The sequence below is a fragment of the Salvelinus namaycush genome, chromosome 22, assembly GCF_016432855.1.
Source record: "Salvelinus namaycush isolate Seneca chromosome 22, SaNama_1.0, whole genome shotgun sequence".
NCBI classification, from domain to species: Eukaryota; Metazoa; Chordata; class Actinopteri; order Salmoniformes; family Salmonidae; genus Salvelinus; species Salvelinus namaycush.
Genome location: NC_052328.1, coordinates 4,619,288 through 4,642,459, shown reverse-complemented (window position 1 = coordinate 4,642,459; position 23,172 = coordinate 4,619,288). Strand labels below are relative to the sequence as shown.

At 42.3% G+C, this 23,172-nt stretch overlaps 1 protein-coding gene across 1 annotated transcript in view; it reads right to left on the bottom strand.

The window, feature by feature from the left end:
* Window positions 1-3,021: 3,021 nt before the first annotated feature.
* wdr11 (WD repeat domain 11) overlaps window positions 3,022-23,172 on the bottom strand; it is a 123,268-nt gene continuing 103,117 nt past the window's right edge. Inside the window, exons 23-29 of the mRNA XM_038960231.1 lie at window positions 21,455-21,644; window positions 16,019-16,114; window positions 6,430-6,595; window positions 5,736-5,833; window positions 5,349-5,494; window positions 4,268-4,347; window positions 3,022-3,551 (exon numbers count right to left, since the gene is read on the bottom strand). Of these exons, the coding sequence (XP_038816159.1) occupies window positions 3,370-3,551; window positions 4,268-4,347; window positions 5,349-5,494; window positions 5,736-5,833; window positions 6,430-6,595; window positions 16,019-16,114; window positions 21,455-21,644 (958 nt within the window). The 3' untranslated portion in view covers window positions 3,022-3,369. The remainder of the gene's footprint in view (window positions 3,552-4,267; window positions 4,348-5,348; window positions 5,495-5,735; window positions 5,834-6,429; window positions 6,596-16,018; window positions 16,115-21,454; window positions 21,645-23,172) is intronic.

Sequence of the window (23,172 nt, the reverse complement as noted above, 5' to 3'; positions counted from 1 at the left end):
TGTCTGTCATAGTTGAAGTGTACATATGATGAAAATTACAGGCCTCTCTCATCTTTTTAAGTGGGAGAACTTGCACAATTGGTGGCTGACTAAATACTTTTTTGCCCCACTGTATATATATTTTTTAAAATAATTCATTTCTTTAATAGTTTTGACTTTTAACAAGACAGACGAGGCAGGGGGAAAAAAAACAATATTTTACCCGCTCTCCTAATACGGAAGAGTTGACAAGGGATTGGTCGTTTTTGGTGAGTGGTTTAAGAGCTATACAGTTTTTGGTATGTGGGTGTGAGTCAATGGTTAGAATGGTTTAGCCTACTGATACAGTTGAAGTCGGAAGTTTACATACACTATGGTTGGAGTCATTAAAACTCGTTTTTCAACCACTCCACACATTTCTTGTTAACAAACTATACTTTTGGCAAGTTGGTTAGGACATCTACTTTGTGCATGACACAAGTAATTTTTTCCAACAATTGTTTACACAGATTATTTCACTTATAATTCACTGTATCACAATTCCAGTGGGTCAGAAGTTTACATACACTAAGTTGACTGTGCCTTTAAACAGCTTGGAAAATTCCAGAAAATGATGTCATGGCTTTAGAAGCTTCTGATAGGCTAATTGACATAATTTGAGTCAATTGGAGGTGTACCTGTGGAAGTCTTTCAAGGCCTACCTTCAAACTCAGTGCCTCTTTGCTTGACATCATGGGAAAATCAAAAGAAATCAGCCAAGACCTCAGAAAAAAAATGTAGACCTCCACAAGTCTGGTTCATCTTGGGAGCAATTTCCAAACGCCTGAAGGTACCACGTTCATCTGTACAAACAATAGTATGCAAGTATAAATACCACGGCACCACACAGCCGTCATACCATTCAGGAAGGAAACGCGTTTTGTCTCCTAGAGATGAACGTACTTTGGTGCGAAAAGTGCAAATTAATCCCAGAACAACAGCAAAGGACATGGTGAAGATGCTGGAGGAAACAGGTACAAAAGTATCTATATCCACAGTAAAACGAGTCTTATATCGACATAACCATTCAAAGGCCGCTCAGCAAGGAAGAAGCCACTGCTCCAAAACCGCCATAAAAAAGCCAGTCTACGATTTGCAACTGCACATGGGGACAAAGATCTTACTTTTTGGAGAAATATCCTCTGGTCCGGTCTGATGAATCAAAAATAGAACTGTTTGGCCGCAATGACCATCGTTATGTTCGGAGGAAAAAGGAGGATGCTTGCAAGCCGAAGAACACCATCCCAACCGTGAAGCACGGGGTGGCAGCATCATGTTGTGGGGGTGCTTTGCTGCAGGAGGGACTGGTGCACTACACAAAATAGATGGCAGCATGAGGCAGGAAATTTATGTGGATATATTGAAGCAACATCAGTCAGGAAGTTAAAGCTTGGTTGCAAATGGGTCTTCCATATGGACAATGACCCCAAGCATACGTCCAAAGTTGTGGCAAAATGGCTTAAGGACAACAAAGTCAAGGTATTGGAGTGGCCATCAAAGCCCTGACCTCAATCCCATAGAATATTTGTAGGCAGAACTGAAAAACCTTATGCGAGCAAGGATGCCTACAAACCTGACTCAGTTACACCAGCTCTGTCAGGGGGAATTGGCCAAAATTCAACCAACTTATTGTGGGAAGCTTGTGGAAGGCTACCCGAAACATTTGACCCAAGTTAAACAATTGAAAGGCAATGCTACAAAATACTAATTGAGTGTATGTAAACTTCTGACGCACTGGGAATGTGATGAAAGAAAAAAAAGCTGAAATAAATCATTCTCTCTGCTATTATTCTGACATTTCACATTCTTAAAATAAAGTGGTGATCCTAACTGACCTTTTACCAGGATTAATTGTCAGGAATTGTGAAAAACTGAGTTGAAATGTATTTGGCTAAGGTGTATGTAAACTTCTGACTTCAACTGTACTTAGATACAGATTGTGTAATGCAGTTTGTGGATCCTTTAGAATGCAACCCTACAGTGTGCGACAGGAAGTACTTGCTGATTGGCTCATTTTAGTCCTGAGCCTGGTACCAGCCAATGCCATGACTTTTAGTGATCTTGACAGAACAGCATTCAACTTCATGCTGATTCTGTCTTTTCTGGTCCACTAGAATGATTTGCTAAACATGATATTTTAATGAGACATCCTCATACTTCACACATCAGAAAACACACAATAAAACTGACATCTTATGTCCTTATAGGAAAAAGCTGGAGATCAATCTGCAATCCAACTGTTGAATACTTCATGCCCACATTTGATATATTAACCAAGAAGCCCTTATAGCTAGCAGTGGTCAAATCCTCTCTTCTGTGTAGGGGTATAATATACTGTGTCTGTTAGCGCAAACAATCCTGGCTAACTAGACTAGAGGAAGAGCCTCATCAGTGTCCCATCTGCAAAGCAGGGCCAAGTTGATGAATGCAGTCCCCTGTGCTAACTATGCCTGGCTTTGGTCAGTCTTAATAGAGCTGCTCTATACCACCTACTCAGTCACTACACAGCAGACCGGGGCTCAAATACTACAACACGTGCTTGACTGAGCTTGCCTGTTGCAATATAACCAATAGATACGTCTCAACCGTGCAAACCACGCCCATCTGACACTCCAAGCAGGCTAAAGCAAACACTCAAAGTATTTGAAAGATTTCAAATAGTATTTGAACCCAGGTCAGGTACACTGTGTGGGACATTGGTCTGCTTCATGTCTGAGCTACAGGGAATGGACACTCACTTGACCTTAATGTCATTCATTCAAACATTTAAACATTAATTTAAATTTACACTGACACCATCATTAAATAAAAGGGAGTGTATAATACAGAATGTTGAAGGATAAAAGGTTGTGCCACTTTTAACTGCTTTAAACGGTAATAGCAGTACGTCGACAGTCAGCAAACTTTGATCGAATCTTCCGCAGAAGAGTCAGATTATTAAAATAACACTCAAAATAAAGCTAACAGATCATTCAAAACCTCAAATCAATCAACAAAAACGGATTATAATCTCTTAATCTGTTTTTAATAACCATGAATGTATGCATTTGCTGTGCGAGTGAGTGTGTGGTTCCATTTGGTCTGCCACTGGGGGAGAAATCAACATGCATACACATACACTGATCACGTGACGAATCAGAACACACACAAACATATTCACAGACATGGCAATCTCCAGTGACAAACACTTCCTCTCCTCTCCCCCTAAATTGCCCCTAGAACACTGATCCAAGATCAGTTTAGCATTTTCACCTGTAATAGTTACGATTAGGAGGGGGTGAGAGCGTTAGCTGATCATAGATCTTTGCTTATGGGCAACTCCTCCCCTCTCCTCTCCTCCACACTCAGGGATCACTCGGTGTTCTCCGGGCCCTCCGTTTCCTCGGGCACTGCCCCCTCTCCCTGGAAGAGTTCTTCCAGCAGCTGCTCTCCGGCGCCCCCTGCCCGCGACGCCCAGAACGCGGCGCTCTCCCTCAGGCCCAGGGTACGCAGCAGTCGGGCGTAGTCCACGAACGCAGCCCCGATCAGCTTATGTGGCGACACATAGGTCAAGGAGAAAACACTGGGGAATGGTTTCAAATAAAACCCCTCAATGGGCCCGAAACCCAGGACCTTCTGCACAACAACACTTTCGATTCCTCTCAATCAAGATTACTCATGGAACAGACACACAGCAGACTACTCTCTTGGGCTAACCTAGCAGGGTATGTCCCTCCAGGATAACAATCAGAGTTTTTGTTCTCTGTGTCCGAGTTCTCTGATATCTTAAGACAGAAGGTAGCCAAAGCTAGCTATTTAAAGAGGGGCAGTGAATTTAAGTTGCTCAATAAAGTGTGGTAAAAACAAGAAACAGACAAACCCCAATGCACAGTAAGATGTGGTTGGATAAAGGATATGAAGTGTTCAGCCTGTAGTTGAGTGTTAACACTTCTGCCTCTGCACATACTGTGTACCACAACCCCGGAGACTGGGGTTCAATCCCCGCCTCAACCCTTCATACTGTTTCACCTATTCATCAATCTCCCTCTCTTCTGTCTGAATAAAACATCAAGGTACAAAAGGTAGTGCGGTGTTCACTCTTCAGGTGAAGAAAATAAAGCATGTGAACGGTCCTATAAAAGGTACAGTACGTCCATTCTGTTCCAGACTGCTGTGGTATTAGACCAGACACACTTTATGTGAGAAAAACTGAGAATAACCTGATTAGCACAGCCGCAGACTGTATGATGTCTTGACTTTGAAAGGATATTGGTGGAATCGTTGGCCTCCATCACTCCGTACTTCAGACAGGCTTCAATGAAGAGCGCCGCACGGTCAAAGTACCTCATGCTGTCACAGTTGAGATTGATGGATGGGAGAAAGAGGTAGAGAGAGAGAGAGGTAGAGAGAGAGAGAGAGAGAGGTAGAGAGAGAGAGAGAGAGAGAGGTAGAGAGAGAGAGAGAGAGAGAGGTAGAGAGAGAGAGAGAGAGAGAGGTAGAGAGAGAGAGAGAGAGAGAGAGGTAGAGAGAGAGAGAGAGAGAGAGAGAGAGAGAGAGAGAGAGAGAGAGAGAGAGAGAGAGAGAGAGAGAGAGAGAGAGAGAGAGAGAGAGAGAGAGAGAGAGAGAGAGAGAGAGAGAGAGGAGGGGGGGTGGGAGAGACATCAGAGAGAGGAGGGGGTTGGGAGAGACATCAGAGAGAGGAGGGGGGTGGGAGAGAGAGAGAGAGAGGGGGGGGGTGGAGAGAGAGAGAGAGAGAGGAGGGGGGGTGGAGAGAGGAGGGGGGGGTGGGAGAGACATCAGAGAGAGGAGGGGGGGGGGGTGGGAGAGAGAGACAGAGAGAGAGGAGGGGGGGGGGTGGGAGAGAGAGAGACAGAGAGAGGGTGGGAGAGAGACAGAGAGAGAGGAGGGGGGGTGGGAGAGAGAGAGAGAGGAGGGGGGGGAGAGAGAGGAGGAGGGGGGTGGGAGAGACATCAGAGAGAGGAGGGAGGGTGAGACATCAGAGAGAGGTGTGCATCATCACAACGTTCACATCTCTGTTCTTGAAGCTTCACGTCAGCCTGCCAGCCACACGCCTTTCTAATTTCATTTGAGATGTGTCATGGGGAGAGGCATATTAAAATGCAGGCTGCCACTGAGACAGCAGGTCCACTTACACAGAGCAGATCAATATTGAACGTGGCGAGAGAAGCAAGGTAGGAGGGCACCACCGCACCTTTGTAAATGCTCAAAGTTAGACAACGAGGACCAATTTGGAGACAGAGTGATGGATAACACAGAGCTGAGCAAAAAGCAGAATAAAGTCCCAGAGGAGCTGATAATGGGGAAGATGAGAGAGAGGCTGTTACTGTTACCTTTGGAGCATCTCTCCTACTTTATGGAAGCAGCCCAAGGATAGCAGCACTAGGATGGCCTTAGACTTCTGGTTGACCTGGGGGGAGCAGAGGTGCTCTGCCCAACGCTTTAGCACGTCTGAGCTCTCTGCCGGGTTCAGGCGCACCTGGCACACAGTCGCAGGCACACGCGCATACAGAGGCAGACATACGCGATCAAGTTAGAATTTCAACTAGGTTTCATAGGCTTTATCTTAACTACCATGACATTTTACATGACGGTACACTCTTGATTTGCAACGAACCATCTCCTTGACTCCGGCCCAGCAATATGATCTGAGAGTTTCTCCGGGCCTAGTACTTTAAATGGGATACTGATGATGGACAGATGAGTGAAAGATAAGTTACCTTAGCCAGCCAGGCAGCGCGGTTCCACTCCCCATAGGTCTGCAGGTATCGGCATGCGTCCGCAGCCTTGTCAATCAAACACAGCAGTTGCACTCCCTCTGACAGACAGAGAAAAAAAGAGAGTGGGAGAGAGAGCGAGACAGAGAGAGTGATGGAGTGTGTGAGATGAGGGTGGTTTGAGGATTGATTACTAAGGGAAGCTATAACTGCGCTAAAAGGCCTTTTTTTTAATGGGCTGTGGAGTTAAACTACCTGTTATGTGAGCTGCTGTGCTGCAGAAGGGGACCGTGGTAATAATACACTGCATAATAATACACTCAACACACAACCTACTCCATAGAACTAGAGGTGGGGGCGTGCAATGGCAGAGGCTCTGCCTAGGCTGTTCTGGGTATTAGAGCCCATGGCATACACCACAATGGTACCACAGTTGAAACAATAGTCTCTTTGTAGCCACCTGCGTAGATATACAGTATAATACTAGAGTGACTGACATCATAAAACTTAACGGAACTAGTGTTCTATTGAGCTTTATGGCCACCAGTACATGCCAGATTGCCTTTGGAGATCACGATTGTGGCCACCAGTTTGATGGTGCTCTGGGAAGGCAGCTTAGAAATAAAATACTAGAGTGGCAGATGTCATAAACCTTCCATAAACTAGAGTTATATTTAATTATATGGCTTCCAGTTACCTGCCAGTTTGCCGTTGGCGATCATGTTGGTGGCCACTAGTTTGATGGTGCTCTGGGAGGGCCCTGAGGAGGTGATGGTGGTCACCAGACACGCCTTCAGCGAGTCACAGTAGTAACTGGGGTTGTCAGCACTAGTCTCCAACAGCAACTGCACCGCTCGGTCCGTCTGAGGGAGAGAAGACAGGAGAAGAGAAATGTTTTAAGATCATTTGTTATTTTAAAGGAGGCAGTCCCACAGCTCGCAACTGTTTTCTTTTCTTTATTGGGGATAAAGACCGTGAGAGAGAGACAGGGAAGTTGAAAGAGGTTGTGTGTCAAAAGTATTGTGTTGCTTTGAGTTCTCTCGTCTCGCTGTTCTTTATTCAATGTCTGTGATGTCTACCATTGTCCAAATTGACAGTGTTTTTCATATGTTTTTGGGGCATCTCTGTTATGTTTGCAATGTCTTTCTTTTGTGGACTCTAGGAAGACTAGCGGTCGCTAGGGCCAAGGCGTCAGCTAATGGGGATCCAAATAAAGAACAAAGGAAAGAGGTCCAGAGAGTGAATGAGAGGAGGGAAAAACACAATCATTATTTATACCTTTAATCAGGTAAATGGTGGCAATACACTATGGACCAGTGAGTAATTGACCAGTAGTTAACATAAACATGTTTAGGATCTCCAGACTTCCAAGCATAAAGTGCATTTGGAAAATATTCAGACCCCTCGACTTTTCCCACATTTTGATAAGTTACAGCCTTATTCAAAAATGGATTCAATAGTTTTTTTTCTTTCTCGTAAATCTCCAGACAATAGCCCATAATGACAAAGCAAAAACAGGTTTTTAGAAATTGGAGCAAATGTATATAAAGTCAGCAAAGAAAGAAATGTCCCTTTTTCAGGACCCTGTCTTTCGAAGATAATTCATAAAAATCCAAATAACTTCACAGATCTTCATTGTAAAGGCTTTAAACACTGTTTCCCATGCTTGTTCAATGAACCATAAACAATTAATGAACATGCACCTGTGGAACGGTCGTTAAGACACTAACAGCTTACAGACAGTAGGCAATTAAGGTCACAGTTATGAAAACTTAGGACACTAAATAGGCCTTTCTACCAACTCTGAAAAACATTAAAAAAAAGATATCCAGGGTCCCTGCTCATCTGTCTGAATGTGCCTTAGGCATGCTTCAAGGAGGCATAAGTACTGCAGATGTGTCCAGGGCAATAAATTGCAATGTCCGTACTGTGAGACGCCTAAGACAGCGCTACAGGGAGACAAGATGGACACCTGATTGTCCCCGCAGTGGCAGACCACGTGGAACAACAGGATCAGGACACAGGATCAGGACATCCAAACATCACACCTGCGGGACAGGTACACCGGCAACAAAGTCACCTATGGGCACAAACCCACCGTCGCTGGACCAGACAGGACTGGCAAAAAGTGCTCTTCACTGACAAGTTGCGGTTTTGTCTCACCAGGGGTGATGGTCAGATTCGTGTTTATCGTCGAAGGAATGAGCGTTACACTGAGGCCTGTACTCTGGAGCGGGATCGATTTGGAGGTGGAGGATCCGTCATTGTCTGGGGCGGTGTGTCACAGCATCATCGGACTGAGCTTGAGTTGTCATTGCACACGCTGTGTGTTACAGGGAAGACATCCTCCTCCCTCATGTGGTACCCTTCCTGCAGGCTCATCCTGACATGACCCTCCAGAATGACAATGCCACCAGCCATACTGCTCGTTCTGTGCGTGATTTCCTGCAAGACAGGAATATCAGTGTTCTGCCATGGCCAGCGTAGAACCCGGATCTCAATCCCATTGAGCATGTCTGGGACCTGTTGGATCGGAAGGTGAGGGCTAGGGCCATTCAACCCAAAAATGTCCGGGAACTTGCAGGTGCCTTGGTGGAAAAGTGGGGAAACATCTCACAGCAAGAACTGGCAACTCTGGTGCAGTCCACGAGGACGAGATGCACTGCAGTACTTCATGCAGCTGGTGGCCACACCAGATACTGTCTGTTACTTTTGATTTTGATTTGACCCCCCCCTTTGTTCAGGGACACATTACTCAATTTCTGTTATGTCTGAGGAACTTGTTCAGTTTGTCTCAGTTGTTGAATATTATGGTCATACAAATATTTACACATGTTAAGTTTGCTGTGAGGACGTTTCTTTTTTTGCTGAGAGGTGTATGTGTGTGTGTGTCTATATAAAAACTGAAACATTTACATAAGTATTCAGACTCCTTACTCAGTACTTTGTTTTAGTACGTTTGGCAGCGATTACAGCATCGAGTCTTCTTGGGTATGATGCTACAAGCTTGGCACACATGTGCAGATCCTATCAAGCTCTGTCAGGTTGGATGGGGAGCGTCGCTGCACAGCTAATTTCAGGTCTCTCCAGAGATGTTCAATTCCGGGCTCTGGCTGGGCCATTCAAGGACATTCAGAGACTTGTCCCGAAGCCACTCCTGCGCTGTCTTGGCTGTGTGATTAGGGTCGTTGTCCTGTTGGAAGGTGAACCTTCACCCCAGTCTGAGGTCTTGAGCGCTCTGGAGCAGGTTTTCATCAAGGATCTCTCTGTACTTTGCTCCGTTCATCTTTCCCTCGATCGTGACTAGTCTCCTTGTCCCTGCCGCTGAAAAACATCCCCACAGCATGATGCTTCCACCACCATGCTTTACTTTAGGGATGGTGCCAGGTTTCCTCCAGACATGAAACTTGGCATTCAGGCCAAAGAGTTTAATATTGGTTTCATCAGACCAGAGAATCTTGTTTCTCATGGTCTGAGAGTCCTTTGGGTGCCTTTTGGAAAGTCCAAGCGTTGTCATTATGGGGTATTGTGTGTAGATTAGGGCTGTTGTGGTGACCGTATTACTGCCACACCGGTGGTCACGAGTCACGAAGGCAGTCAAATTCCACATGACCATTTAGTCACGGTAATTAGGCTTCTCCAAGCTCTGATGCTGCTAATGGTCATTAGTAGCCAACCAAATTTGCTAACTGCCTGGTACTCAGCACTCTATTGTCCCTCTAATCACTATGACATCAATGCAAATGCCATCGAAAATCTAAATCAAACACTTCATGAGCTCATGTTGCACAACATTTCTATAGGCTATGCAATTGTGCGAGAAAACAGATTGATGGCCTCTCTTAAAAAGAGAAGGATCCCATCAGCTTTCTATAGGCTAAGCCTACTATATTTATTTCTCAACTTTCCTAATATTAAGCAAATATAAAGCACATTGCTTATCTTTACAACAGGAGTATAGCCTACCTGGCTGGCATGAAAATGAACCACAGGAAAAGTGTCCTCGATTCGCTATTTAAGTGCAGAGATCACATGTATTTTTTCCCCTGCCCCTGTTTCGAGTCAGGTGCATGTTAATGGTCCATTCTAAATCAAAACGAACTTCACACATATATTATTTAGTATATGTAAAGCCAAGATTAAATCAAGAATAGTCTGATGGGTGACACTATTAGCCTATCACTTACGAATTATATGTTATCACTTGTGAATGATGATCAGGTTAAGGCAAGAAACAATATATATATTTTTTTTTACTTTGTCGAATAATAATCGCACACCTCATGTTTTGATAAGGTTTGTATCACAACTAAAGTGGCCAAATAACTTCTTAAAAAGAAGCACATTAATCCACTTTACAATACTGTATGCAGCACAAGTTTCAAGTTTTGGGAAGATCATTTTCACCATAAAAATGCACCTTTATAATAAAAGCATAACATGCATAATCACATTTGTGGTCAATTTTGATAATGGTGTTTTCCCGCTAATGGAACATTCGCGCTTATAGCCTACTGCCATGTGTGCAACGCTGCGCTTATGTTAAGAAATAGTGTAATAGTTGATCAACATTTTCAGCTAAACGTTCTGATCTGTTGCGTCAGCCTTATTCCCGCAAAAACGTTTAATTTTTTATTTATTATAGTGGTTGTGTTAATTTGGGATCTATCGCATCCCACAACTGTCCCAGATTATGTTTGGAATATTTATTTCTCGCACAGAATAGCTCAACTTTTGTACTATGGGGGATAGTAGATTGACATAGGCTAGTGCTTTTGCTGCTCTTCAGGCCTTCTCATCTCTGTGTCTGTCTTCACTTGTAGCCTGTGAGAAAGACCAGATGACGTGAAGGAGAGCTGTGTGAGTGAGGTGAGTGGTGCTTCGGAGCAGGCAGCACACAGGGAGAAGGGCTGCAAAAGGCATGGATTCTTTTAGGGTGCATTATGGCCAGACAAAGGGGATGCCGCTGGGAAATTCGAGGCATTATCAAGTGTAAATGAGAGACTGACGAAGTGTGTACAGCCTGCGCAAAAAACAAAGCAGAGTTCATTAGTCACATCATGCAGCCTTACAATGTATTAAAAATCAAAACATATAGCCCAACGTTTGTAGAACAACTAACGTGTCATTAACCTCTCTTGGGTACGTGAGACGTTAGCGTCCCACCTCTTCAACAGCCAGTGAAACTGCTGGGCGCCAAATTCAAATACAGAAATACTCATTATAATAATTCAGAAAACAAAACATATTTTACATAGGTTTAAAGATGAACTTCTTGTGAATCCAACCACGGTGTCAGATTTTTAAAATGCTTTACGGCGAAAGCATACCTTACGATTATTTGAGAACATAGCCCAGCAGACAAATCATTACAAACAGTAACCAGCCAAGTAGAAGAGTTACACAAGTCAGAAATTGAGATAAAATTAATCCCTTACCTTTGATGATCTTCATATGGTTGCACTCAGCAGACATTCATTTACTCAATAAATGTTCCTTTTGTTTGATAAAGTCTCTTTATATCCAAACACCTCAGTTTTGTTCACGCGTTTTCTTCAGTAATCCACAGGCTCAAACGCAGTCAAAACAGGCAGACAGAAAATCCAAATTGTATCCGTAAAGTTCATAGAAACATGTCAAACGATGTTCATATTCAATCCTCAGGTTGTTTTTAGCCTAAATAATTGATAATATTTCAACCGGACAATAACGTCGTCAATATAAAAGGTAAACAAGGCACTCTCTCGGTCGCGCGCATGAAAAAGCTCTGTGACACTTTAGGGTCCACTCATTCAGACTGCTCTTAGTTCCTCATTTTTCAGAATACAAGCCTGAAACAATTTCTAAAGACTGTTGACATCTAGTGGAAGGCATAGGAACTGCAATTTGAGTTCTAAGTCAATGGATACTGTAATGGCATTGAATAGAAAACTACAAAACCCCCCCCCAAAAGATTCCTGAATGGATTTTTCAACCGGATTTTTCTCAGGTTTTCACCTGCCAAATCTTAGAGTGTTTTCTTTAGAGTGTTTTCTATCCAAATCTACCAGTTATATGCATATCATATCTTCTGGGCCCAAGAAGCAGGCAGTTTAATTTGGGCATGCTTTTCATCTAAAATTCCAAATGCTGCCCCCTACCCTAGAGAAGTTAATAACTCTAAATTAAGCATAAAAGAGTACCTATTTCTTTGTTAACCGCTCAACACAGAATAGCCGAATGTGCGCACTCCAAATCATTTGGAGAAAAATATCCTTTATATTTTATTCAGCTTTGTTCAATTGTATTCTTCACACGTCTGCTAAATGATATGGCATAGCCAGATCAGGACCTAACATAAGGACAACTCAGAGTATGCTATTCTGTTCTTCTGAAATAGACTACATTTCCTTCATATCATGTTTCTTTAGACCTGTCTAAAATATATTATTGTTTTACTGTGAAAGTGTAGGCTATACTACATTAATTTATTAGACTATGAAGTAAAATGTAGATGTTCCAAAGGTCTACATCAGTGGCTTGTAGGCTGTGTGTGGAACCATTTTAGAATTAGGCTGCAACATGGAAAAAGTCAAGGGGTCTGAATACTTTCCGAATGCACTGTTTATGTACTGATGGTAAATCAGGTTTACTGGATATTACGAAAGGTGTCCCACGGGGGTTGATTCTGGGTCCTGTAATTTTCACTGTTAACATTAACAATATCAACTTGTCTGTAAAAAAAATTGTAACGTGCACTTGAATGCCGATGATAGTGTTGTGTATGCTATTGCCCCCACGGTTGACCAGGCCCCATCTGAACCACAGTCTGCATTCATAGTATTACTGAAAAGCCAGCATCAAAACATCTCAATTTAATCAATTGAATCAATTTTAAATTCAGGCTGTAACGATGTAACACAACAAAATGTGGAAAAGGTCAAGGGGTGTGAATACTTTCTGAAGGCACTACTGTACACTATGGGCTGCATGATGCGACTATTGATCATTTCAAAAAGTCAGAGGAAAAATGCATGCGTTCGGTTTCTTGCCTTAGTAGACTGCACATGCTGGGCATCAGTCTCTCATTCACGAGTGATAATGTGTGAAATTAGTTTCGATTTTCAATTTAGAATGACTCATTATCATGCACCTGTCAGAACAGGGGAAGGAAAAAAAACATCATCCATTAACACTTAAATAGCGAATGGATGGGGGTTTGTGAATCATTCATTTTCATTAAAGCCAGGTAGGCTACTCCAGTTGTATTGCGAAGCAATGTGCTTAATATTAGGAGTTGAGAAATAAATATAGTAGCCTAGCAATAGAAATCTGGGATCCTGCTCTTTTTAATAGAGGCCATAAAGAAATGCAAAGCCTACACTGTAAAGAGGTTGCCATGAATTTGACAGTACCTTACAGGCAGCTCAGTGGCATGTAAAATTCGGTATTTCATATTACAGTAGGCCTACTCCTACTGTAATATAAAAATGGTATCAACGCAAGTACTGTACACAGTACAGTACCGTAAAATCGACTGTATTATACTGTAAAAACAAATGCCACTGTAATCAGAATGAATGGATGAATGAAATTAATTGAGGGGAGATGTTTGTATTTCACAATATTTTACTGTAATTACAAGGGATTGGTAAAAGCAAGTGTTTACACATTACAGCATATTAATTGCTGGTGTTTTATTTCACTTGCATTTCTAGAGGCCTTAACAAAGGCTTCCAAAACTGGCAGTGACTACAGACCAAAAAAACATGGCAAAACGCTCAACAATTTAAGGTTTAAGACTTGCTGCCACTCCAATCTGTACCCTATACAGTGCCTTCAGAAAAGTATTGGTACACCTTGACTTGTTCCACATTCTGTTGCGTTAAAGCCTGAATTAAACATGGATTAAATTGAGATGTTGAGTCACTGGTCTACACACAATAACACCCCATAATGTAAAGTGGAGTTGTTTAAAAAAATGTTTTTTTTTTTACAAATTCATAAAAAATGTAAAGCTTAAATGTCTTGAGTCAATAAGTATTCAACCCCTCTGTTATGGAAAATCTAAATAAGTTCAGGAGTAAAAATGTGCTTAACAAGTCACAAAATAAATTGCATGGACTCACTTCGGTGTGCAATAACAATGTTTAACAGGATTTTTGAATGACTACCTCATCTCTGTACCCCACACACACAATTATCTGTAAGGTCCCTCAGTTGAGCACTGAATTTCAAACACAGATTCAACCACAAAGACCAGGGAGGTTTTCCAATGCTTGTAATCATTATGGACTGATGAGTTTTTACGGATAAAAAAATTAATGGAATAGAGCTAAGGACAGGCAAAATCCTTGAAGAAAAACTGGTTCAGTCTGCTTTCCACCAGACACTGGGAGATTAATTCCCCTTTCAGCAGGAAAATAACCTAAAATGCAAGGCCAAATCCTTGCTTACCAAGAAGAAACTGAATGTTCCTGAGTATCCGAGTTACAGTTTTGAATTAAATTTAAAATCTACGGCAATACCTGGAAATGTCTGTCTAGCGATGATCAACAACCAATATGACAGAGCTTGAATAATATTGAAAAGAATAAGGAGCATGTTGTACAATCGAGGTGTAGAAAGCTCTTAGAGACTTACCCAGAAAGACTCACAGCTGTAATTGCTGCCAAAGGTGCTTCTACAAAGTATTGACTCTGGGTTTGAAGTGCAGAAGAAATATTTCCACATTTAATTTTCAATACATTTGCAAAAAAAAAAAGACATGTCTTCACTTTGTCATTATAGGGTATTATGTGTACATGGGTGAGAAAAAAATATATTTTATACATTTTGAATTTAGGCTGTAACACAACAAAATGGGTATGAATACTTTCTGAAGGAACTGTACATTTTAAATTGATGGGGCATTTAGCCTAGTGGTTAGAGCGTTAGGCCAGTAACCGAAAGGTTGCTAGATCGAATCCCCGAGCTGCCAAGGTAAAAGTCTGTCGTTCTGCCCCTGAACAAGCCAGTTAACCCACTGTTCCTAGTCATTGTAAATAAGAATTTGTTCTCAACTGACTTGCCTAGTTAAATAAAAAATGTATTTAAATGAATTCTCTCACAGGTGCAACAAATATAGCCTCTTACAAGGCATGCATCAAAACATGTTAATACGACAGAAACAATACCATGCGCCCACTAGTGGTAAAAAGGTTTTTGGCACTCCAAAGATACTGTATTCTGTGGGGTGGAATTACAGTACCATTAGAAATTCAATACTTCTATCAGCCACAAAATGTACCATAATTTACAGTATGCTGCAGTAAAACTGCTTTGTAACTGTATTTTACTGTTGACAATACCCAACATTACTGTATAAATTACAAATCAAATCACATTTTATTTGATATAGTGTATAGAAATGTTGCGCTTATAAGAACACATTTCATTCCACGCATCAATAAGCTATTTTAGGAGCTGGCTCTCGCTGCGCGACATGTGATATACTGCTGAAACTCTGAATTAATTTCTCCAACCCTGTTCCTTGAGAGCTAACCCTCCTGAAGGTTTTCGCTCCAACCTCAGACGTTACTAACCTGTTTCAGCTTATCAACCAGCTAACTATCAGCCTCACATTCCAAAATGTGTTCCAATGGCATGAAGTGTTTGATTAGATTTTTGATTATATTTGCATTGATGTCAGAGTGATTAGAGGGACATTAGAGCGCCGAGTACGAGGCCATTAGCAACTTGAGGTACTTTAGCAAGTTTGGTAGGCTACTAATGACCATCAGTGGTACGAATGGCGGCATTCAAACAGAGCGCAGTTTTGGAGTAGCCTTGTTACCGTAACTCAGCGGTCACGTAGAATTTGACTGCTGGTGACTGCCGGTGTGGCTGTAATACGGTCATACGGTCACCTTAACAGCCCTATTGGCGCATCTTCATCCTCCACTGACAGGTGTGTTGGAGGGAAAGAGAGCAACAACACTCATCCCTGTTCATCAGGCTACACTCAGAGTGGCGGCTGGGAAAGAGGGGGTGAGAGAAAGAGGGAGCGAGGGAAGGAGCAGAAAAGAACAGTGTGTGCGTTGTAAATATTTTGTCTGTGAAAGAGAGTAATATTCGTATGAAAGAAAACCTTGTTACTTCTGCAGGTGTGCTCAGGCGTGTGTGTGTGTGTGTGTGTGTGTGTGTGTACAAAATAGAGATTTAGTCTGAAAGAAAGAATACAGTATATTGTATTTGTGTGTGTGTGTGCACACGTATGTGTGTGCATATGACAACTTCTACAGAAGTGTAAAGACAGTAGTACTGACCTGTCCCAGCAGGAGGAGCTGGTCAGCACACTTCTTGGTGTGTTCATAACTGGACCTCTTCACCTCCTGTAGATGGACTCGCTCCAACTGGAACCTCTGTTACAACACACAGAGAGCGAGATTGAGAGAGAAAGAGGTGAAGAGATGGAGAGATTATTATTTAACCTTCACTTATCCAGATTCGTATCATTGAAATAAAAATCTATTATTTCACAAGAGAGACCTGTTTCAAGATGGCAGCCATCAACAGTTACTAAAGTTATAGTTACACACATATAGTAAAGGTACATTCAATTACGTCACAAACAAAACATAGCAAACGCAATCCTCAAGTCACGTGGTACGAGTGGCAATCACAATTGTCATCTACATATTTAATCGACCAACCTCTTAAATTCCCGAAATATAATATTTGTTTTGGCCTGGTGAGATTGTTCATGAGATCATTACGTGAGTAGAGATGGTGAAGAAGAGAAAGGAGATGGAGAGTAAGAAGGTAAAGGGATAGAGACGAGGTAAAGAGCAGACCATGTCATTACATTGTTGTTTAAATGTTCAAGAATATTTATTCTATTGCACTGCCACGCTTCACCAGACATTTATATTCCGCACCAACCCATCACAATGATTGCATTTAATGTTCACTGCAGGATAATTGACGGAACTCAGACAAATGCATGAAAGTGTTTTCAGAGCAAAGAAGAAAATAATTCTAGAATTACATTGTGTAGTGGATAGACTCGAGGAGAAGAGGAGACTGAGGAGAAGATACTGGGCAGAAGTGCTGTGTACCACCCATTACCTAGTTAAATAAAGGTTAAATAAAAATAAATGAAATACCAAAATTCTCTATGACAACTAAGGGGATAGTGCTAAACACACATGTTCACTGCAGGTAAATGTAGTGTTCAGAACATGTTGGTGCAACAGTTGAAGATGGACAGAGGAAGAGAGGCTGTTTTGGTGCCATCATCATCTTCCCCATCTGCTACACCATCTTAGTTAACCTGCTAAAGCTAAAGAAGAGAGCAAAAGTGTGGAGGCGAGCTGAGCCTGTTGAAGCGAACCTGAACTGAGAGACAATTTTGACAGAGATTGAAAAGTGTCTTGTTACTTGAAGTTGACCTTTGCTTATTGTCTAAGTTCAGGGGGGGTTCTGTTTTAACAAGTTCTGACCACAATCCTGCCATGACTCTCCTGTGATGATCCAAAGGATCAGGTTACAGTGGATCAGCTCTACAGAGCTCTCTCTCTCCCGCAGAGGGAGAGAGGGATGGATGTGGGGGGGGTTTTATGACACCTCGATCATAAACCATGGGCAGCAGACGATTCCTTTTGAGGCCTAATTTGGGCAAATAGAATGTCTCTGTGTTACAGAAGAGTTTACCACCCAAGAACTTCAACATCAAACCATGGATACTGGGACTGATGAGAGATGGAATATGGAAAATTAACATCTATTTTGGGATTTCATTAAAAGTTGCATGAAGACGTTATAACGAAAACATTGTAACTTGAAGAATTTTCATACGGTGTATGTCATGTTTACATGCTTTGCGTTGTGTGGAAAATATACAGGAGAAGAGAATGTTTTATGACGATAAGATTGTGATTTTATTTCTCTAGATCATAGTAAATTGTGATACCTTGCCGCTTAACTAGCTACACCCCAGGGAACCCAGAGAGCGTGTCAGCAAGACCCCTTGCTACCCGAGGGTATAAAGCATTTTAGTTAAGAATTTACATATCAGACTAGAAGGGCCCCAAGCTGCAGCTGAGGTCTACAATTAGTCACGACCCCGAAATGCAACACGAGTTTGAAGAAGACAAAGGAACCTCATAACAATCAATGATACAGTTGAGTACTGAGTACTGTATCTAAGAAGGTCAATTTCAGCAGGACCATACGGTTCTTCTCTTCAAATCATTGTTTGTCTACACGGCTTTTATCACCACTCTGGGATCATCGACACGGCTGATTAGCTGTCCTCAGGAGACCACTCTTCCAGAACGAGTGCAAGTAAACAGACAACTAAGAAGGACAATATGACATCTTGTGGACAATCAGAGACTTACACCCGAGAACAAAGGAGAAAGAACAAGGCCTCGGTCGAACCCTTATCACCACATATCACTGAACCTGGCCCACGAAAGCCTGGGCCCAACAGAGATAAACCAACAAAGACCTTCAACGCGTAAAAAAATAAAAAGTCCCCTTTTCAGGACCCTGTCTTTCAAAGATAATTCGTCAAATCCAAATGACTTCACAGATCTTCCATAAAGGTTTTAAACACTGTTTCCCATGCTTGTTCAATTAACCATAAACAATTAATGAACACGCACCTGTGGAACGGTCGTTAAGACACTAACAGTTTACAGTCGGTAGGCAATTAAGGTCACAGTTATGAAAACTTAAGACACTTAAGAGTCCTTTCTACTGACTCTGAAAAAAACAAAAGAAAGATGCCCAGGGTCCCTGCTCATCTGCGTCAATTTGTGTGGTACGGAATGATCGGTGAGACCCGGGTTTGTGCAGATTGACGGAGTTCAGAATGAGACTGATATGAGGAAATTATTAATTGATGACTGGTGTGATATCTATATATTCTTGAGTTAATTCGGGAAATGGTAAATCATTAAACAAACCTTTCCCATGGTGCCCCAAATTCCTAATGAGTTAATTGTTACATGATTAATTTAATCGAGTAATAAACATAGTAGGTAATTATTCGATGAATAGCAGTCATCACATTAATGATAATGGACTGTCGTGACGTGACTGTTTTAAAATGAGTGAAGTCGATGGAGGTTTGTTTGGTGTTATATCTACACTCTATTACTTTCAATTTAGTGAAGACAATGGAGTGTGTTAAGTCTTATATTCACACTCAATCACTTCGAAAAACGTGGAGATGGTGGAGTGTGGCTAGCACTGAAGGGTGTTTCCATAGGAGGGGGCCCAATTTCATTATAAAAGGGAGAAGTAGGATGATAGATATTCATTCTTCTTCTTCTTTTGGATGTTGCGGGCGGTGGAGGCTGGTGGGGCGGACCTGTGGGAGAGCGGGCTCATTGTGGTGATTGGAGTGGAGTGAACTGTCAAACGTGGTTTCCATGTTTGGTACCGTTCTGTTTGTTCCGGCCAATGCGGTGGGCCCATCGTCTTATGGCTCCTCTCACCGGCCTCCACTGCTTGCGAGTATTCTTTGGCAGTTTTACTTCAACGCTGGGGAGCTAGTTACGCATGTCTGTCTTTACTTTTTGAGGGAAAATGTACTTGATACGATTGTGATGCCCTGGATAAAAGCATCTGCTAAATGACTAAAATGTCAAATGTAACTAGAGCTTTTATACAATTCAGTGATTAATTCTGTGTCAACCACCTGCGTTGGACATAAATCCACATACAAAGAACAATATTTGTCTTATTGTTCAGTATGTTCAAAGGCCTTCCATAGGCATAGACTGTCAGTGTACTCTCATTAGGCTCATGTTATGGTGATTTTGGAATAGTCTGACAAATGTATTTTTGACTGAAAGCTTATCCCATCTTATCTAATATTGCAGATCATTTTTCTTCACATTGATATTGGTGGGCAATGGGCATGAAGCTGAAGTGTCTCAGAGTAGGAGTGCCGATCTAGGATCAGTTTTGCCTTTTAGATAACAAGGAATAACATTGTGGGGGTCCTGATCCTAGATCCTATTGTTAAGCATTGAAGTGATTATTCTAGTGAAACTGTTCTTTCTGTCCATTCAAATTGTCATCAATAAAATGCAACTGTGTTCGTTGTCCATAGCTTAAGACTGCCCATACCATTACTTCCCCCCCACCACTTGGCACTCTGTTCACAATGTTGACATCAGCAAAACGCTCGCCCACACGACACCATACACGTGGTCTGCGGTTGTGAGGCCAGTTCGACGTATTGCCAAATTATCCAAAACGACGTTAGAGGCGGCTTATGGTAGAGAAATTAACCTTAAATTCTCTGGCAACCGCTCTGGTGGACATCCCTGCAGTCAGCATGCCAATTACACGCTCCCTCAAATCTTGAGACATCTGTGGCATTGTGTTGTGTGACAAAACTGCACATTTTAGAGCTGCCTTTTATTGTCCCCAGAACAAGGTGCATCAGTGTAATGATCATGCTATTTAATCAGCTTCTTAATATGCCACACCTGTCAGGTGGATGGATTATCTTGGCAAAGGAGAAATGCTCATTTACAGGGATGTAAACACATGTGTGCACAACATTTGAGAGAAATACATTTTTTCTGTGCAGATGTAACATTTCTGGGATCTTTTATTTGGTCTCATGAAACATGGGGCCTACACTTTACATGTTGCTTTTATATTTTTGTTTAGTGTACAATCCAAGATTGATATTTTCCAGGCCCTAAAAAAAGTATGTTGCTCGAAATCTCCATTAGACAGACCGACAGAAGAACGTGACGCTCATGAAGGCCCAAATGCAGCATCTCTGATTAAAAAGTATTCTCCATCAACTTGGCAACTGACAAGCGGATAGATCACAGCTGAGTCTGGTTGTCACGTGGTTGCCATGCCAACCAGTCACGCAATAGACATAACAGAGACAGGCCAATCAATGAACACCGATTTAGCACACCTCTTGAATCCTAACCCTCCTGTGTCCAAAATGGTAGCTAATTCCCTATATAGTGCCAGTGCACTAAATTTGACTAGGTCCCATAAAGCTCTGGTACAAAAGTAGTACATTATAAAGGGAATAGGGTGCAATTTGGAATACACAGAGTGGATACAATCAATTATTAAGGTTGAAAAAAATCCACCAGCCTTGCTGGATTGTTTCTCAGGGCCCTCTTCTCTTCTCCGTCCAACTATTCAGTTTCTTTTCTCCTCCGCCCTACACTCCTATTTTTTCACTCCTCCCCCATCTCCTCTGCAAAGGCAAAGGGATACTGCCAATGACAGAGCACACCACAAACAAGGGCCCAAAGAGGGAGGGCAGTCGGCGGTTTGTGTGACTGTGTGTGTTGCCCGGTCAAAACTGCTGACACGGCAGAATGGCTGAGGTCACAGGGGACTGTCTCCTAGAGGAATTACTATGAGGTCTGGGGCCAATACAACCTGTGGTGTTGACAGTTTGACAAATGTAATGGTATATACCCATTAACTCTCAAACACTGATGCCCACCTCCTTGGACGTTAACTGGAATAAATCCCTTATAGGAGACAACACATTGATTTGTTAGACCAGTGGATGCTGGTGTCACTTTAAAAATTGGAGGACGGGCCGATTGCAATGGCTGGAATGGAATGGTATCCGCATTAATTTAATTCCAGCCTTCAATGAGCCTGTTCTCCAATTTCTCCCTCAACCAGCTTCCAGTGTGTTAGACAAGGCACACTGCCTAATAAAAAAACGTCCTAACGTCCATTTTTTCGCTCACCTGGAAGTAGAAGCTCTCACACAGGGTGTCGTGGTAGATGTCCAGGTGGCCCTGTGGGGTGGCCTGGGTCCCCTCGGCTGGGCTCTGGCCCTCGGGGACGGGCACACTGAGGTGGCGAGCCTGGGCGAACGACTGGAGGTAGTGAGCCGCCACCGTCCAGAACTGCAGGTCCGACTCGTCCCCAAACAGCCTGCATTGGGACACAACCAGGCCAGTGTTCATTAGGCACCAAACAAAATAAAACGAACTGAAACAGGAAAGGATTACCTGTGCGTGTCCATTAAGGAACCCCTTGATTTGTTTTACATTGCACATTTTTTTTTTTGATAGGGTGTGCAGACGAAAATAGGCCGAAACAGGGATGCACTAACTGGGGCTCCGATAAGAAACGCTCGTTTTTGTTTGCAAAACGTTCTGGTACAGTGTGTCCTAATGAAGACCCTGATTGCACTTGGTTTTGAAACGTTCACTGTGATAGCAATAATGGATCAACCCCTAATGACCGCACCACATGACCAGTTCTGCATGAAACCATTCCCACATCAATTCGTCGTTCATCTCCATCTTTCTGATAAATGCTTTTTAAACATTTTCACAGTGCAATATCTAACCGTTGCTAGGCTACCCCCCTCTTCACTAGCAAAGGGGTACAAGAACATAAAACCACTATTGTAAAGTTTAATGTGAGTGTAAGAACCTTCTGAACATCGGAAGAAAAGACACCTTAATGTGCATTCTTCTTCTGAAAAGGAGAGTCCTTGGGGATTCTCGGGCTTGGTGGGTTTAGAACAGTCAAAATGGGTTACAAAAACATTAATCATAGCTCAGAGCAGATTGTTTCTGCAGGTTTATGTAAGCTTGAGGGTGTAAAGTTAAGTTTAGACAAAGCTAGATCTCCTGACTTGGCACTAACGGTTGTAGCTCAATGTTAAATTCAAATCTCCCTGCCATCCTATTTCAGCCAATATGACACCAATGTCGTAGGCTATTAATTTAAACAAGGATATACCTGATGATATCAAGCCATATACATTAAAGCTGTGTCACGACATGCCCTTGGGGGGAGGATCATAGGCGCCCCCTCTCTCCAGTTTTATGATGGTCATAAATACCTGCAGGAAAACTCTCCCCCCCACTCTCAGAAATGGAAGTTAAATCCCTTTGTTACCACAGAGAGAGACGTTGCAGTACGGTAACATCAAAAGGTTGAATAATTAAACAGTATTTCTGTATTTCAAACATTTGGAATGGTCTGTGTGTATTTAAAGAACAATCCTGTCAATAATCCTGATAATAATTTGTGATGTAACTAAAGACGGTAGGACAACATAACTATTTCTGGATGGGTATAATTGTCAGTGATCAGGTCCACATTCAAATGTGGGAGAACGTATATGATTAAATATGAAACTATTTGTGAGAATATATAATGTGGTGTTAGCCTTCTAAATGAGAGAATTGTTTTTCATATTAAGTCTTAACCAAGTCAGTGGCCACGCCCCCATGAGCACAGACATTGCATCGGCGTCATGACAATTTCGGACAAAATTTACATTAGTCAAGAAAACGCAGGGACGGGGTCCCCACGTTGAAATGGCCAACGAGACCGACAGCGTGAGCTGAGAGTGACGTAATGGCTAGAATTCTACTTTAAACAGAGAAGAAGGAAATCTACAAAACTGAAGACTACACAGGAACATTCAGTCTGTAGCTGTTTA